The sequence below is a fragment of the Hemitrygon akajei genome, chromosome 8 (genome assembly GCF_048418815.1).
Source record: "Hemitrygon akajei chromosome 8, sHemAka1.3, whole genome shotgun sequence".
NCBI lineage: Eukaryota > Metazoa > Chordata > Chondrichthyes > Myliobatiformes > Dasyatidae > Hemitrygon > Hemitrygon akajei.
Genome location: NC_133131.1, coordinates 124,492,009 through 124,507,384, shown reverse-complemented (window position 1 = coordinate 124,507,384; position 15,376 = coordinate 124,492,009). Strand labels below are relative to the sequence as shown.

Genomic DNA, 15,376 nt, shown 5'->3' with positions numbered 1-15,376 from the left:
GCATCTGTCAAAATCATCTTGATCTTTGAGTATAGTTACATCTAAATCAATTCCAGCAGCCTTTCAATTGGTAACCAAAGACATTAACATTTGTTAAAAGAATAAACTTTTGGAAATATTGAAACTAAGAAAAAGACATTAAATGGAAGGAAAGTAAAAATAATGTTTCGATGCAACATTAGGTTTCTCATTCTATAAATGACTTGTTGAGTCAATATTGATTGATGAAAAAAAAGCACATTTAGTGCTCATTGAAGAATTTTGCCTATTTTGCCTTATTAAAGAATGCCTGGCACCTGATCAATATTCAATTCAGCAGGAACAATCTAGTGACTATTTAAAAGTTGCAGAGTAGACAATGATTTTAGTGCCTTTCCTTGGATTTCAGTCACTGCACTGCTTAAGAATTGCTGATTTTTGTCTTCAAAACGGAAAAAAACTTCTATTTAATCAAGTTGAGTTGAATGTCCTGTGCTTAAGTACACGTATTCAGAAGTGCAATGAAAAAGTTACCAGAATCACAGGAACATAGTATTAGAAAGACAACATCCACAATCAAAACATAAATTACACAAGAAAGAGTGCAATTCGAACAAAAACAAACAGAAGTTCATTTGAGTGAAAGTGGGCATGAAGTTGCTATACTGAGGTGATGATTAAGGCTGTGCTGGTTGGTTCACGAACCAATTGATTAACTGTATTGTGGACAGATGCAATGGCAGATGGCTTCAAACAGGAGGCAGATGAAGTGACCAAGAGTCATTCAGCAGAAAGAGCAAGTTTTGGAGGAACTTGGCATTTGAACAACATCTATGAAGAGAAACAGTTGTTTTCTCCACCCAACCACCCCCCACAGGTGCTGCTACACCCACTGTGTTCCTCCAGCAATTTTTTTTTGCTCCAGATTCCAGCATCTGTAGTACCAATACCCAGCAAGGCAAGTCAAGTAAGAAAGTAGGTTTGTACACCTATTCCAACCTGAAGACATTTTCTGAGACAGGGAAGATCTAAAGCTTTCTTATTGTGCTAGAAAAGCATTCCAACTCCTTCTGAACAAGAGTCTTATCCACATTTGAAATACACTGTTACCGGCCAGGCCTTGACCAGCTTGTGCATCTTACCATCAGCAGCTCTTGCTTGTATGCTTCCAGGAGGACTTTAAAATCTAGATTAAAGATTTTGAACAAGAGAACTGAGGGATGCTGGCACTTAAATTTTGATACTAATTCAGATATTGGCAATTTGTGGACTACCTAAAACACCCAGATCTATTATATAAAACACTACAAATTCTAATTTCCCTAAGTTTAAGTCACAATTTGCAGAACTCAGCTCCTTTACGGGTTTCAGTCTTTTTTTGATGCTGCACAGTGATAGCATTGTTTTCCCATCCTGGTTTCAAACTGTTGGCGAGGACTCTTGACATTTGCAGATCAAAACAAAAGCTTGCAAGTGCAAAAATAAGAAATCATAAGTGCCCCACATTGTATAGATAGATAATCTACTGACTTTGGGGCAATCTTATGATTTACAGAAGGCAACCACAAACCATTTACACTTCCATGAACTGTTCTTCAGTCCTCTCAAGTTTCTTACAGGCTCCAATATACGCAGCTAAGTAGAATTTCATTCCAAACTGTCAAAATAAATCTACTTTTCCTTGCGGTCTGCTGCACAGCAAACATTGACAACAAAAAGAGAATGTCATTGCCTTAAATATGGTTCAAGCAAACGGAACTCCATTTATGGCTTTTTAGTGTAAGGCACTGAAATCTGGTTGACAACTGAGCAGATTGGTCCTGAATCAAGTGCACTGAAGCAACAACAGGGACACTGCAGAAAGAAATAGCCACACCATGACCCTATTCATATTGGCATTCTGCTTTGATTGAATTTTAGAAGTACATCTAGATATCATTCACAAATTACTATTGCAACTCCCTCCCTAAAAGAATTGCTATAAATGAAACAGAAGTAGAAGTCACTACACCGAAATGTCAGAGATTTGACAGGGTTATTGGAGCAGGGTTAAAGCGAAAACCCATAAAAGGGTGACTATAACCATCAAAATTTTCAGGGCTGCCATTTAAAAATTGCATTTACGGTAATTTTCACATTTCCATCAATTCCTTTGCTAAGTGGCTCAACTGAGAACTTACTAGGCAAACCCACATACGCTAGTTGGCTTTTTGTAACTTCTCATTTATTGAAAGACAATTTACTGAACTGCAAATGAATAATTCCTTTAGATAGGATGTTGCAATATCAATATTTGTAATTATATAGTACAGTTACACTTAATTTTGCAACCCAAACTTTTTACACTGTCTACACTCTTAGAATCCTATTGTCGTTGCATTCCACTCCCATTGCAGCTGTGGTTAAGTTGATTAAGGTTATTTCTTGTACAAATATTCTACCGCATCTCAGTGGAGTTTTGCAACTGGATTTCTGGGGAAAAGGAACATGATAATTCAAGTTCCAAGTACATTTATTATCAAAGTACGTATATTATATACAACGTTGAGATTTGTCTTCTTGCAGGCAGCCACAAAACAAAGAAACACAAAAGAATCACAAACAAGAGAAAACCTACAGATGCTGGAAATTCAAACAACACACACTAAATGCTGGAGGAACTCAGCAGGCCAGGCAGCATTTATGGAAAAAAGTACAGTCGACGTTTCAGGTCAAAACCCTTCAGCAGGACTGAAGAAGAAAAGCTGAGGAGTAGATCTGAAAGGTGGGGGGAAAGGAGAGAGAAATGCCGGGCGATAGGTGAAATATGGAGGAGGAGGGATGAAGCTAAGAAATGGGAAGTTGATTGGTGAAAGAGACAGAAGGCCATGTGTTACGTACACGCAAACCTGGGGAAAGTACCTCTTAGGTGCATGCAACACTAAAAAGTTTCAGCAGCAATAGAGTCTGGTTTTGCTGTTAACAAACACTATTTTTTTAGAAACTACATAATACAGTAACTTAAACCAGGTAAACCAAGGGTTAGCAGTGTTATGCATATATAGGTGTATAGATAAAGTTCCCCGAGCAAATTCAAGCTCAGGTGGTAAGAGTTACAGTCTCACGATGGTGTGTAATGAAGTTCAGTTCAGTTCACATCCACAGAATTTGAAGCGAGAAAGAGATATTTGTAACCAAGGCAAAATCCACGATAGGAGAAAAACAAATAAACAGGTGTCGTTCATTTTCCCGTTGTCCTCACACAAAGTACCACCAACAGTAGCTTATCACAAAAGGGACCATCTTCAAGGGAACCTCCACCAAGGCAAGGGTCGACACAGTAGTAGATTCCACACGGTTACCCCAAACACACAACGTGATAGCCACTTATCCAGTTGCACAACATACAAAATAACTCCAACAGTGATTTGCCACGGGGGTGCCTTTCTTCGGTGAACTACCACACCCAGACAAAGGGCAAACACACACGTGGTATTCACAAAGGTTTTCCCCTCACCAGAGAACCCACTTCTGTGGATTAACTCTGTGACAAACACACTTTCATATCTGAATTGAAACAAACTCACCCTTATGGGCTACTTGGAGAGAGGGTCCAAACAATGATCTCTTTGTCACTAGGCTTCTTCTATTTCAAACCTTCCTCTCCTCTCCTCTCTCTGCAAACTTCTTCTAGTTGCAGCAAACTGGTGAGAGTCACTTATCAATACTCCGGATTGATGTCAACTCACCCCTTTTGGGCTACTGAAAATTTAAACCAGTGACTGCACTCACTGGAGTGTTTCATTAACTGAAACAATCTGGACCCTGACAGTGTGTCTCTCTCTGTGTCTGCGAGAGGATCATCTGACCCTGCTTATTCAAAACAAGCTGCGAACTGGCATAAACATTCACTGTTCATCAAATAACTCCACCTCTCTCTCAACATGGCAACTCAGCAATTCTTTAGTCAGCAGAAATCCAACAGTGTCCAAAAGTCAGTCTCATTCTCTCAGCCATTTAAAGTGACAGTCCACAGGAAAAAAATGAACCCTAGGGGTATATAACACATGGAGGAAAAAAAGGGGGGTGGGGATGGAGCACCAGAGGGAGGTGATGGGGTGATGGGCAGGCAAGGAGATAACATGAGAGAGGGATAAGGGAATGGGATATAGTGAAGTGGCAGGAGGAGGGGGGTCATTACTGTAAGTTTGAGAAGTCGATGTTCATGTCACCAGGTTGGAGGCTACCCAAATGGAATATAAGGTGTTGTTCCTCCAACCTAAGTGTGTCCTTATCCCGACAGAGGATAATAGAACTACTTTAAAAACAAGCACACATCAAAAACTATCAAACACACAATGTGTGGAAAAAAATTGTGTGAACAAAATTAAACAAATAACACACAGAACATGAACTGCAGAGTCTCTGAAAGTGAGTCCTCAGCCACGGAACCAATTCAGGCCGAGGCGAGTGAAGCTAGTCTAACAGCCCAGTAACTACAGGCCACAGCCACTGAGCTGAGTGCTGATGGCTGCAGGCCACAACCGCAGAGTCACTTCAGCACTGAAGTGAGTAAGCCTCACTGAGTGGTGAGCTGAACACCGACCGGTTCGTCCTTCACCCTCACCCTTGACACCTTAGACATTTTAAATCTGCCTCACCAATTAAATAGGTCAAACACCAGTTTGCTTTTTTGCTCTCAGGCCCAGGCTTCACACTTTGATCTGGCACCAAATCTGCTCTAGCAATGGCCGTCACAGCTGTACCTGGATTCTCGAGAGTCCAGTTCGCTAATTCCTGCAGGATACCACAAAAACCCCAGATCATACAAACAGTTCAAAAGTACAGCTCCCAAAGGTAAATTACACACTGTGGATTTCAGTGATCATAGTGCAGAAAAAGTATAATTAATAGAATAGTTAGTGTTTTGTTTGCTGTCTGTCTCACCAGTGGCATCTCCGATAATCTATGCAAATTTGAGATGGTGTGCCAATTACTTATTAACGAAAAAGTAATAAATGGGGATGGTGTTAGAATATCAACTAGCACAAGCAAAAGGGCCATTAAATGTTTTCCATTCAAGCCTGCAAAAAAAATTACTTCAGAGGTTAGCCTCCCTGCTTCGTATGAAAGTCTGAAGTTAGGGCACATACCCATTAGTATTGAATGCCATCCTTTTAATATGAGCGCAAACAATGCACCTTGGTAGGATATTTATATGGTGAGGTGAACATCACTCATCTTAATGCCATCAACTAAACTTGCACACATTTGCGTCCTTTAAAGGGGTCACTGAATGCAAACAAAAACACTCGCTGTTTTTGTTCCATTCACATCCAAATGACATATGGCCAATATCAAACAACAACACACACAAAATGCTGGTGGAACACAGCAGGCCAGGCAGCATCTATAGGGAGAAGCGCTGTCGATGTTTCGGGCTCGGGCGGCCCGAAACGTCGACAGCGCTTCTCCCTATAGATGCTGCCTGGCCTGCTGTGTTCCACCAGCATTTTGTGTGTGTTGTTGTTTGAATTTCCAGCATCTGCAGATTTCCTCGTGTTATGGCCAATATCAGCCAGCTTCTTGATCAATAGGACATATCACACATGCTCCATTTACTCAGTAAGCTATTGAAAGAATTTTAATCATCTGTTAATAAACATAAAATAAAATGCAGTCAATCTTGTCAAATATATTTATTGCTTATGGAAACAAATGATAAGTTAGGCATTTAACTTACAGATTGGGGAAAATACAAAGAAAGAATAGGGATAAGACTCCCATCTACTAATGAGTTATTTCCTCAACTAAAGAAAGTCAAAACCAGAATACACAAAAGCAAGGCACTGTTCATTTAAACAGTTGCACTGAAACTGAGGATCAAGGCTCTCAATTAGTATAATTTATACAGGGTTTCTTCCACTGTGGGAGGAATGACCTTACATTGCCCTGCTCCTCGGGAGGCTTTTCTTAGCTAGTTACACCAGTAGAGATTGAATTCTACATTCAGGCTTGAAGTATTTAATCATATGGAGGGGCGGGGAAATTATTCAGCTTTGTGCTGACAGTGGCCATCTGTACTCTTACCTCTTTGAAGATGAATCTGTACAAGATATTACAATATATTGTAGAGAAACCAGAATTTCCATCAACATAAACAAGGCAAAGGAAAGACATTTTAGTTAATGCCAGGGTTTGAACTCACATAAAATGCTGGATAGTATTTTATAAATCCATGTGAGTACCAAGTTGTCAGCTGGTACTTTCCACAATCCAGATCTACGTGCTGACGGATGTAGTGAAAGTGGGTGCATGTGTTATGAAGGCTCTGCAAAGACAGGATACAATTTAAGGCTCTCCTGCTAAGCACACTGAGGAGATGAAACCCATGAAAAATCAAACCATTAAGAAAAATATCTGTTAGGTCAATAAAATGTGAACCTTGCACATGAATAGAATTCTGTGGTATGTAGTGTGAATTTTGCCATACTGTATCATATATTTGCAGATTTTATGAATAACCCATTGTTTAGTCATTAATGTTTAAACATTAATCAGTCTAGGAAAACATCATCAGTAGCCACTCAATTACAATACTCATTAACCAAAAGATAAAGTCATATTTTCATCCAGGCATTATCAGTTCTAGCTTACAGTCTGCGATGGAAAAAATGAAAAAGATTTAGAGAGACTGGCTCCAGAGTTATAAGGTATGACAGATATCTGTTAAGTTTTGAACTCAGTCTATGAAACCATTCTTATTTTAAATGGATGATAACCATACACTAACACATATCATCAATCTAAAACGTATGAAGTGAAAAACCTCCAAGGACAAACCAGAGCACACATCTACCAGCTGATTCCTGAGCACACATTTAGTACGAAGGACTGCAGGCAGAGGTCTCGTGTATTCCTTAGCGTGTGGTCTACTGTAAAACTTACCTTGCTTACAAAACCAATTTAATTGTCCACTTGAATTTGGAGCAACAGTGGTGAGAATAATATGGATATTTTACTGCAGTTATTCCTGGATGGAAACATTAATTTTTACTCCATTCTGCATCATGATAAACAAACCATCTCTATTTCATTTGCACTCGTTACTATTTAAATGAATCTTATGCAAATAGCATGCTGTGCAGCCAATTAATTCAATTAACTATCATTAAAATAGAACTCGTGTATCCACCTCAATACAGGTTAAGGTTAGTAAAACTGCAAATACATACCTCTTTCAGTTCTTAAAATGCAACCCCTAAAATATTCTAAACTATTGTTGCCTTTAACTGTTGTAGCTGTCTTTACTATCTACAGACTGCACAAGTGCTATTATAAAGTTAGCAAGCCATAGACCACAGGAGCAAAATTAGGCCAATCAGCACATCAGATCTGCTCCTCCATTCCATCATGGTCAATTTGTTATCCCTCTGAACTCCATTCTCCTCCCTTCTCCCCGTTAATTTTTGATACCCTGACTTGGACTCCACAACCGTCTGTGACAATAGATTCCATAGATTCACTACATTCTGGCTAAAGAAATTCTCCCTCATCTCTGTTCTAAATAAACATTCCTCTATTCTGAGGCTGTGCCCTCTGTTCCTAGACTCACCTACTATAGGAAATGTCCTCTCCACATCCACCCTATCTAGGGCTTTCAATGTTCAATAAATTTCAGTGATATTCTTCTAAACTTTAGCAAGTGCAGGCCCAGAGCCTAAGGGTTTTCATACATTAACCCTGTGGAATTTACTGTTAAGATTGGATGGCACAGTAGCATACTACAACGACACTACTACAGCTCGGGCCATCAGAGTTTGAGTTCGATTCCGATGTCATCTGTAAGGAATCTGTACCTCCTCCCAGTGAAATACATGGGTTTTCTCCATGTACTCCAGTTTCCTCCTACTGTCTCAAAATGTACTGGTTCGTAGGTTAATTGGTCATTGAAAGTTGCCTCATGGTTAGGCTAGGGTTAAATTGGGGGTTGCTGGGCAGTGCAGTTTGAAGGGATGGAAGGCCCATTCCATACTATACCTCAAAAAATAAATAAAATAAACGTTTCCATAAGTATAATCTACCTCATTCTATGTTAATACAATTGAACACCTAAAATAGGTTACCATTACTGGCTTAATACAGTGCTTAACTGCACATTACATTACAGAATCAAAGTTATACTGTATGGAAACAGGCTTTTTGGCCCAAATTGTCCAAGCCAAACAAGCTTTCCTAAGCTAGTCCTAGTTGCCTGAATTTGGCCTATAGCCCTATAAAGCTCTTCCAGCCATGAATATGTTCCAAGTGTCCTTTAAGTATTTTAACTATGCCCCTGTTCCCTGACAGCTCATTCTATACACCCGCCACCATGTGTGGAAGAAATTCTTGCCAGCAATTTCATCCCTTGCTTCCTCAATGTCCAAGGAGAAACTGGGCCAGAGCCTAGGGATTTATTCACATTAATGGAACTCAAGGCACCTCTTTCATAATATTGCTATGTTCCAGGACATCACTGTTATTTTCCCCAAACTCCCCAGCTTCCACGACCTTCGCCACAGTAAACAGAGGTCACTGAAAATCTTAACCATCTCCCAGGGCTCCAAACATAGATGATAACACTGATCTTTGAGTGGCCCTGCCCTCTCCCTAGTTAACTATTTGCTCTTCTATACGTATAGAATGTCTGGATTTTCTTTTAACACATCTACCAAAGATTTCTCATGCCCCCTTCTTTTCCCTCCTGATTAAGTGTGGCCCTACATTTCTTATACTCAAGGAATTTGTTAGATCCCAGCTGCAAATAGGTGATAGATAGATTCCCAAATTCTCCAACATTGCCCTTCACCCAAAAAGGAACACAACTCTGTCCACCTCACGTCTGAAAGCCTCCCACCTGCCAGACATCCTTTTACTTGCTAAGAGCTGCTCCTGATCAAACTTTCCAATTTATTGTTTAATGCCACCAAATTAACATGCACCAAATTAGAATTTTAACTTGTGGATCACTCCTGTTTTTTCTTTCCCACAACTATTTTAAAAACAGGATTATGTCACTAGTCCTAAAGTACTCCCCCAGGCATTGAATCAGCCTCATTCTCTAAGAGGAAGTCGAGGATGCCCTTTCTCTAGAGGGCCATCTTCATACTGCCTGAGGAAACCTTCCCAGACACACGTAACAAATTCTGCATCATCTAATCACTTAGTACTGGGCAGTCTCGGTCAGTATTTCAAAGGATAAACTCACTTACTACTACAACTTCATTATTCTTACAGCTATTTATGATCTTCCTACGCATTGGTTCTTCTAAAATCCACCTTCAGTGCAATCCCAAAGCAATCACCCCCTTCATATTTCTATCTATATATAGCCACTCTAGATGTTCCTCCTGAATACACTCTTAAGTACTGCCAAGATATTCTTCCGAATTGAAACCACAGCTCCTTCCCCTCTTTTTACCCAACTTCTATCGCGCTTTATGATATCAGTACCTTCGAACAATATGCTACCACTCTTGTGCATTCCTCAACTGTGCTTCTGAAATAGCAATAATATCACAATCCCATTGTGATAGGATGGATCGAAAGCCAAATACAGGTCCTCCCAAAGTTCCTGTGAATGGCTTGTAACCCGCACAGTTCACAAGCCAGAAATGTGCTCGCAAAATGACCATCTATATGCCAGAAGACGCCTGCAGCCCCAGAGCTGTCGGCAAATCCATCCCAGTCATTTCTCAAACACTCATTTGTATGTATGTGTTTTATATAAGTTGGATGTTTTAAAGCTGGTAAGGGCCTGTAGTCAAGGCTGGGTCTGGAAATATGAAGCAGGATTCCAACAGACGGTGTTCTATTTAAAAAAATATCACTTAATGGCAACATGAAAGAAACCTATATGCAACTTCAAAGGAAATATGCACATTAGTCAAGGTAACATGATAGACGATCCGAAAAGGGAGCTAGATCATTTGCAACACACAGACTGGATACATTAATTTCTACAGTAAATGGAACTTTCAAGCAATTTATCTTCAAAGGGATATATTCTTCCTGGTGAGGGCTGGTATTTTATATGTTTATAAATTTAACTTATTTACACTTACAAACCTAATTTTTCCACGCACTACAAAACTTTCTTCTGTCCAGCCCCCAACTCCCTCAACTGGCAGGGAGCTGCAGGCTTCAGTTGCTGCCGATGGTGGACAGTTCTAGGGTTTAGAGCCAGTGATGGTGAGAGAAAGTGAGAGATACATTTCCAAGTCGGCACGGTAGCACTATGCTTTACTGCACAGGCAATCCAGGTTCAATTCCCACGCTGCCTGTAAGGAGTTTGTATGTTCTCCCCGCGACTACACGAGTTTCCTCTGGGTCCTCAGGTTTCCTCCCACAATCCAAAGACCCTCCAGTTGGTAGGTTATTTGGCCATTGTAAATTGTCCCATGATGAGGCTAGGATTAAACCAGGGGATTGCTGGGTGAACTTGCAAGCGATGGTGTTCCATGTTCCCATACCCTTTGTCCTAGTTTTGTGCAGGGCAGTCTCAGCAGCTCAGCTATGGTGATTTGCTCAGCTATTTGGGTGATTTGCAACAGAAACTTGATGTTCCTCTCTACCTTATTGCCTGTTTGTTCAGATATAATTTTTAAGGCATGGTTTCTTGTGGCCCAATTTATTTACAACTGAGTTTGAAATCTCAGATCAGGTTTACTCGTCAGACCGCTTATTACTAACCAGGAAGCACTTATGGTAAATTGCACAGCATCTGCTGGAAAACTTTCTTCATAATGTTCGATGTTTTCACTCTGGCTCTCCCAGTCCTATACAAAGCAGTACTCCTTGTGATATCAAGACATGGTTGAGCACAGTAGATACAGCAAACATGATGGGACCAGCTAACACCTTGTTGTTGCATTGAAATCCTAATGCTTCAAAAGTAGCTGCAACTCTGGCCAAGCTTGTGCAGTTACAATACTGGCATCTATCTGACCACATGGAAAACTGCTTTGTTATGTACATCTTCATTAGAAAATGCAATAGAAATGCCAATTACCACCCAATCAGTCCACTATGATTCATTAAGGTGATGATGTGACAAGTTCCTCTCTTATCTAACATTTTTACACTTCTTAAACTGTAATTTATAGGTTTTTTAAAAAATTATTATTACAAATAACAATGCACTGCTGCTGCAAATCAACAAATTTCACAACATATGCCACAGTGATAGTAAACCTGATTCTGATTATTAAGCAGCCGTTTTCTCCGTCATGCCCAACCTGGATTTCAACAAGATTCCCTGGCTTCAGGTCTCATCACAGCCCTGATTCAAACATGGACAAAGCAGCCAAGCTCTTGAGCTGATCTAGAATGACTGTCCTCGATATCAAGGCATTTGATGGAGAGTATGGTGTTAAGGATCCCCGCTAAAACTGAAGTCAATGTTATCAAAGATAAACATACAAAGATGATTGTGCAGATCAGATCATCTTCCCAGCCACAGGACATCACTGTGTCCTTCAGGTACTGCCTTAGACCCAACCTTCTTTCCAACACAAAGTACTGGTACAGGTTGAGTATCCCTTAATTGAAATGCTTGTGGCCAGAAGGGTTTTGAATTTTGGATTATTTTGGGGGGGTTTTGAATATACAATGAATAGCTTGGGATCACCATCTTTCCCAACTCTGAATTTATGTGCAACCAGTAAGCAGTCTTCTCTTACACTTGTTCATCACACACACACACGCACCATTTACCGCTGAGTCAACATCACCTAATCTCCCACTTCAATGAACAGAAACCCAAAGTTCAAAGTAAGTGTATTATCAAGTGACATACATGTACGCAACTGAACTCCTCACTGTTCGTGTCTAGAACAGCAGGTCTGCTGCTTGGTATCCTGAGGCAAATGACCCTCTTTCAGACATCCCAAAACCCTCCAGTTAGGAGTGTAATAGAATATGCTCTGTTTGCCTCAAAGACTTCAACTCCAATAATTCTCAGGAAGCTCAACAAGACTGAAGATGATGCAACTTATTTGATTGGCATCAACAACCTAAACATTAATTCCCTCCATCACAGGCGTGCGAAGGCAGCAGTAGAAAAGTCCGCAGTACATTACATTAACAAAATTCAGTGCTCTCACTCCCCAGGGCATTTTAACGTTACCTTCCTAACCTGCAACCTTTGCTCTAAAGGAGAAGGGGGGCAGCAGCCTGAGAACGCCACCGTCTGCAGATCCCCCCCCCAAGTCACACACATCCTGACTTGAAAAATATATTGTCATTCCTTCTCTGCAACCAGGCCTATATTCCAAATTCACATGCCAATAACCCGGATTGTCGCTGATCTTCTCTTGCTCTCCCTCAGTAATAATATTAATTGTAAATTCCAGTCCTTGGTATTGAATAAAATGATCTTAATATATGTTTAGAATATTTTCAATCATCTAACTCACAAACAGCTCCAATACCCTTTTTGCTGTTTAGAAATCAATTTTTTATCTGTTTTGATTTTCCCCTCAACTAAAAAAGCCTTCAGTTTTTATGGTTTTAATACACTGAGGTATTTCTATATCATAACAATGTGCTTGGTTCCTTTGGTCTGCTCTCCACATTATAAGTGAATTCAATGGATATTTCATGAATGGCACAAGGAGATAAGAAGCAATACACTACACTAAAATTGTCTTAAAGTTAACATGTGGAGTTTTCAACAATTCTGTTTGACCTCATAAAACAAAAGGAGTCAATGCTCTGCATTATGGGTAATTTTAGACAGTTCTGAGGAAAGAAAATCTTTCAGAGTTAACATCTGCTTTCATTTCATGATTGGAACTAAGCACACCCAGGCTTTTGTCCAACATACTCTGTCGATGACATATGGATACCTTAAAGAGATTGATGGTTATCTGTTTCATAAAACAAGTGGATGGGACTAATAATTGGGTTTAACTTTTGTCAATTTATTGCAGCACACCGCAAAACTAACTCCAAGAAAAACATTTCTTTGCAATAGGATATCATGCAGATTGGATCAAACGATATCTCCTGATATCATTTAAAAACACAAGTGAGAGAGGCAGAGAGAAAGTTTTTGGGAACAAGAATTAAGTTTTGAGGATGCACAGATTTATACAAGAACATTATTTGCCACTGAAAAGCAAATAATTCAAGGCATTTTACTACAGAGCCTTAATGCAAGTGTTGTGCTTTTAACAACAGAAGGGAGCTCATTTCTACTGAGCGTCATCAGAAATAATTTTGGAAATATCTGTGGATTTATTGCCGGCAAGTTGTTGCCAAATTCTTTTGCTGGTCCAAATAACTCAATATGAGCAATGTGCAGTGTTAGTGCTAGCTTGCCTTTATTATGAAAGTGATTTGCATTAATAAAGATTTGTACTCCATCTCTTTATATAATATTATAGCATAAATTCTTAATTATTATGTAAATATTGCATGAGAGACTAATGAAGAATCCTCTATGTATTCAACAGTCCATGGTGCAGATATGCCTGCATTTATATGGATTAGCATTAATGTGCTAAATATCCAAGGACTAAAGATCAAACAACAGTTTACAGTGGGGTACTAATAGCCAACAAACAAACGACCACTCAAATCTGTTGACAAAACAAAATGCTCAGTATGACACTCTAAATGCAAAGTATGTAGAGGCTTCTTAAAACTGCCATAGCTTCAATTTATTCTCTTTCCAAAATCAAGTCCAGATTATTTCTTCCAGACTTTCCACCCCACACTCAGCATCTCATCTCATGCTTCGCTCTCAGGTCTTGTGAGCATTCTCTCAAAAATAATATTAATCAAAACTGGATATTTGAAGGTCTTCTCAAGTCTTTGGTTATTCATTTACAACTTCTCCCTCCAGACCTTTTGCTCGTATTATTTATGAAGCTCCATGAGATGCTTTATACATTTAAAAAGGTGCTGGATAAATACAAGCTGATGTTGAAAGGGATTTAAATAGAAACCTTTAACCGTGCGCGCAAATCAGAATCAACTTTTTCCAGAGTCTGTCTACATTCTGCATTTGGATATGGTTATTCTATATCTGGTTTATGTCACAATTTTAAGCCACATTTGAACTTGGCATTGTTTTGTTTCAATGCAAAACAAATTACATTTTAAGGACAGACTTTACATTATCTACAAAATGACTGCAACATATGATCCAAAGGCAACAGTAACACACATGCAAAATCTTAACTGTTGCAGAGTTAGAATTATGAAAAACAAATCAAAACACTTTACGGATGTTGCAACGTACTCTCATGTTCCTCACAAGATGGAAGCAGGCCATTTGGCCCATTGGGTCTATGCCAGCTCTTGGAGCATTCCAATCAGTCCAATTCCCCCACCTATTGTTCCCTCAAATGTTCATCAACTTCCCATTTATTCTGCTATCGCTCACTTATATTAGAGGCAGATCAGAGCTGTCATTAAACATACCAACAAGTCGGTGCGATATGGGAGAAAACCATGTGGTCACACTGAGCATGTGGAAACAGGAAGTGGTACAACAGAACATCAGGTGATGCTACTGTCTCCTAACTCTAATAATGTTGCTCAGTCCTAACATTCACTACTGGCTACATGAAGGTTATACATTGGCTCAGTCATCCTGAGAATGGTAGGAGAAACGAGGGGTGGCAGAGTTGATAAATAGACAAGAGAAAATAGGAGAATGAAACTGATCAGAATGTTCTGAATGGACTCCTTTTCCGTCATTTATTTACTTAATTAGAAAATATGAGCAGCTAAGTTAGGATTGAACCCTGATTACCGGGCCTTTGCAGCAATAGCATTACCTGCTGTATGTATCACTATGTGGATCCTTAATTCAAAGCAGACATTTTAAATCATAACTGACAATATCTCCATACAACCATATAGGATTTAATAACACAATGGACATGAGGCATAAGATAGTTAGTGTCTGAGTACATAAACATGGGCAATAATCTTGCGCAGAAATTGCATATCCTTGCATATTTCTGCTAGGAAAAACTGTTAAATTAGATTAATTGTAATAAAAGTGGTATGCCTATTTCAACTTTAAAAATATTGGCCAGTCTCCATACTAACACTAATCTCTGCCTTCCTGCTTATTGAAACAAGTTTATCTCAGTTCATGAATCACAAGACTCAAAGTGATTAAACACTGCAGATTATGGTCATGAATTCCTAAACATGATGTAAGAATGAGGTCACCAACAGTATGGGACAGTTTGATCTTTTTGAGTAAAAGCTAGCAACAATGTGAGTATAGAGAGAGCAAGGTCGGACAATTTAAGGAGGGGGATATATTAAGTGATGAGGGGGGAAGAGGATTTAAGGATGTTCTCAGCTTTAAAATAAGAATATGTCTAAGATTTTCTCCACAGATACACATACAGGT

The 15,376-nt window shown here is 39.4% G+C and overlaps 1 protein-coding gene across 3 annotated transcripts in view; it reads right to left on the bottom strand.

The window, feature by feature from the left end:
- Positions 1-15,376, bottom strand: part of fam171a1 (family with sequence similarity 171 member A1) — a 161,469-nt gene that overhangs the window by 75,805 nt on the left and 70,288 nt on the right. Inside the window, exon 1 of one of the 3 annotated variants that reach the window (XM_073054531.1) lies at positions 4,725-4,804. The exons of the other annotated variants lie outside the window; for them this stretch is intronic. Coding sequence (XP_072910632.1) covers positions 4,725-4,785 — 61 coding nt within the window. The 5' untranslated portion in view covers positions 4,786-4,804. Of the gene's footprint in view, positions 1-4,724; positions 4,805-15,376 lie in introns of those variants that run through there. 3 annotated transcript variants of the gene reach the window in all.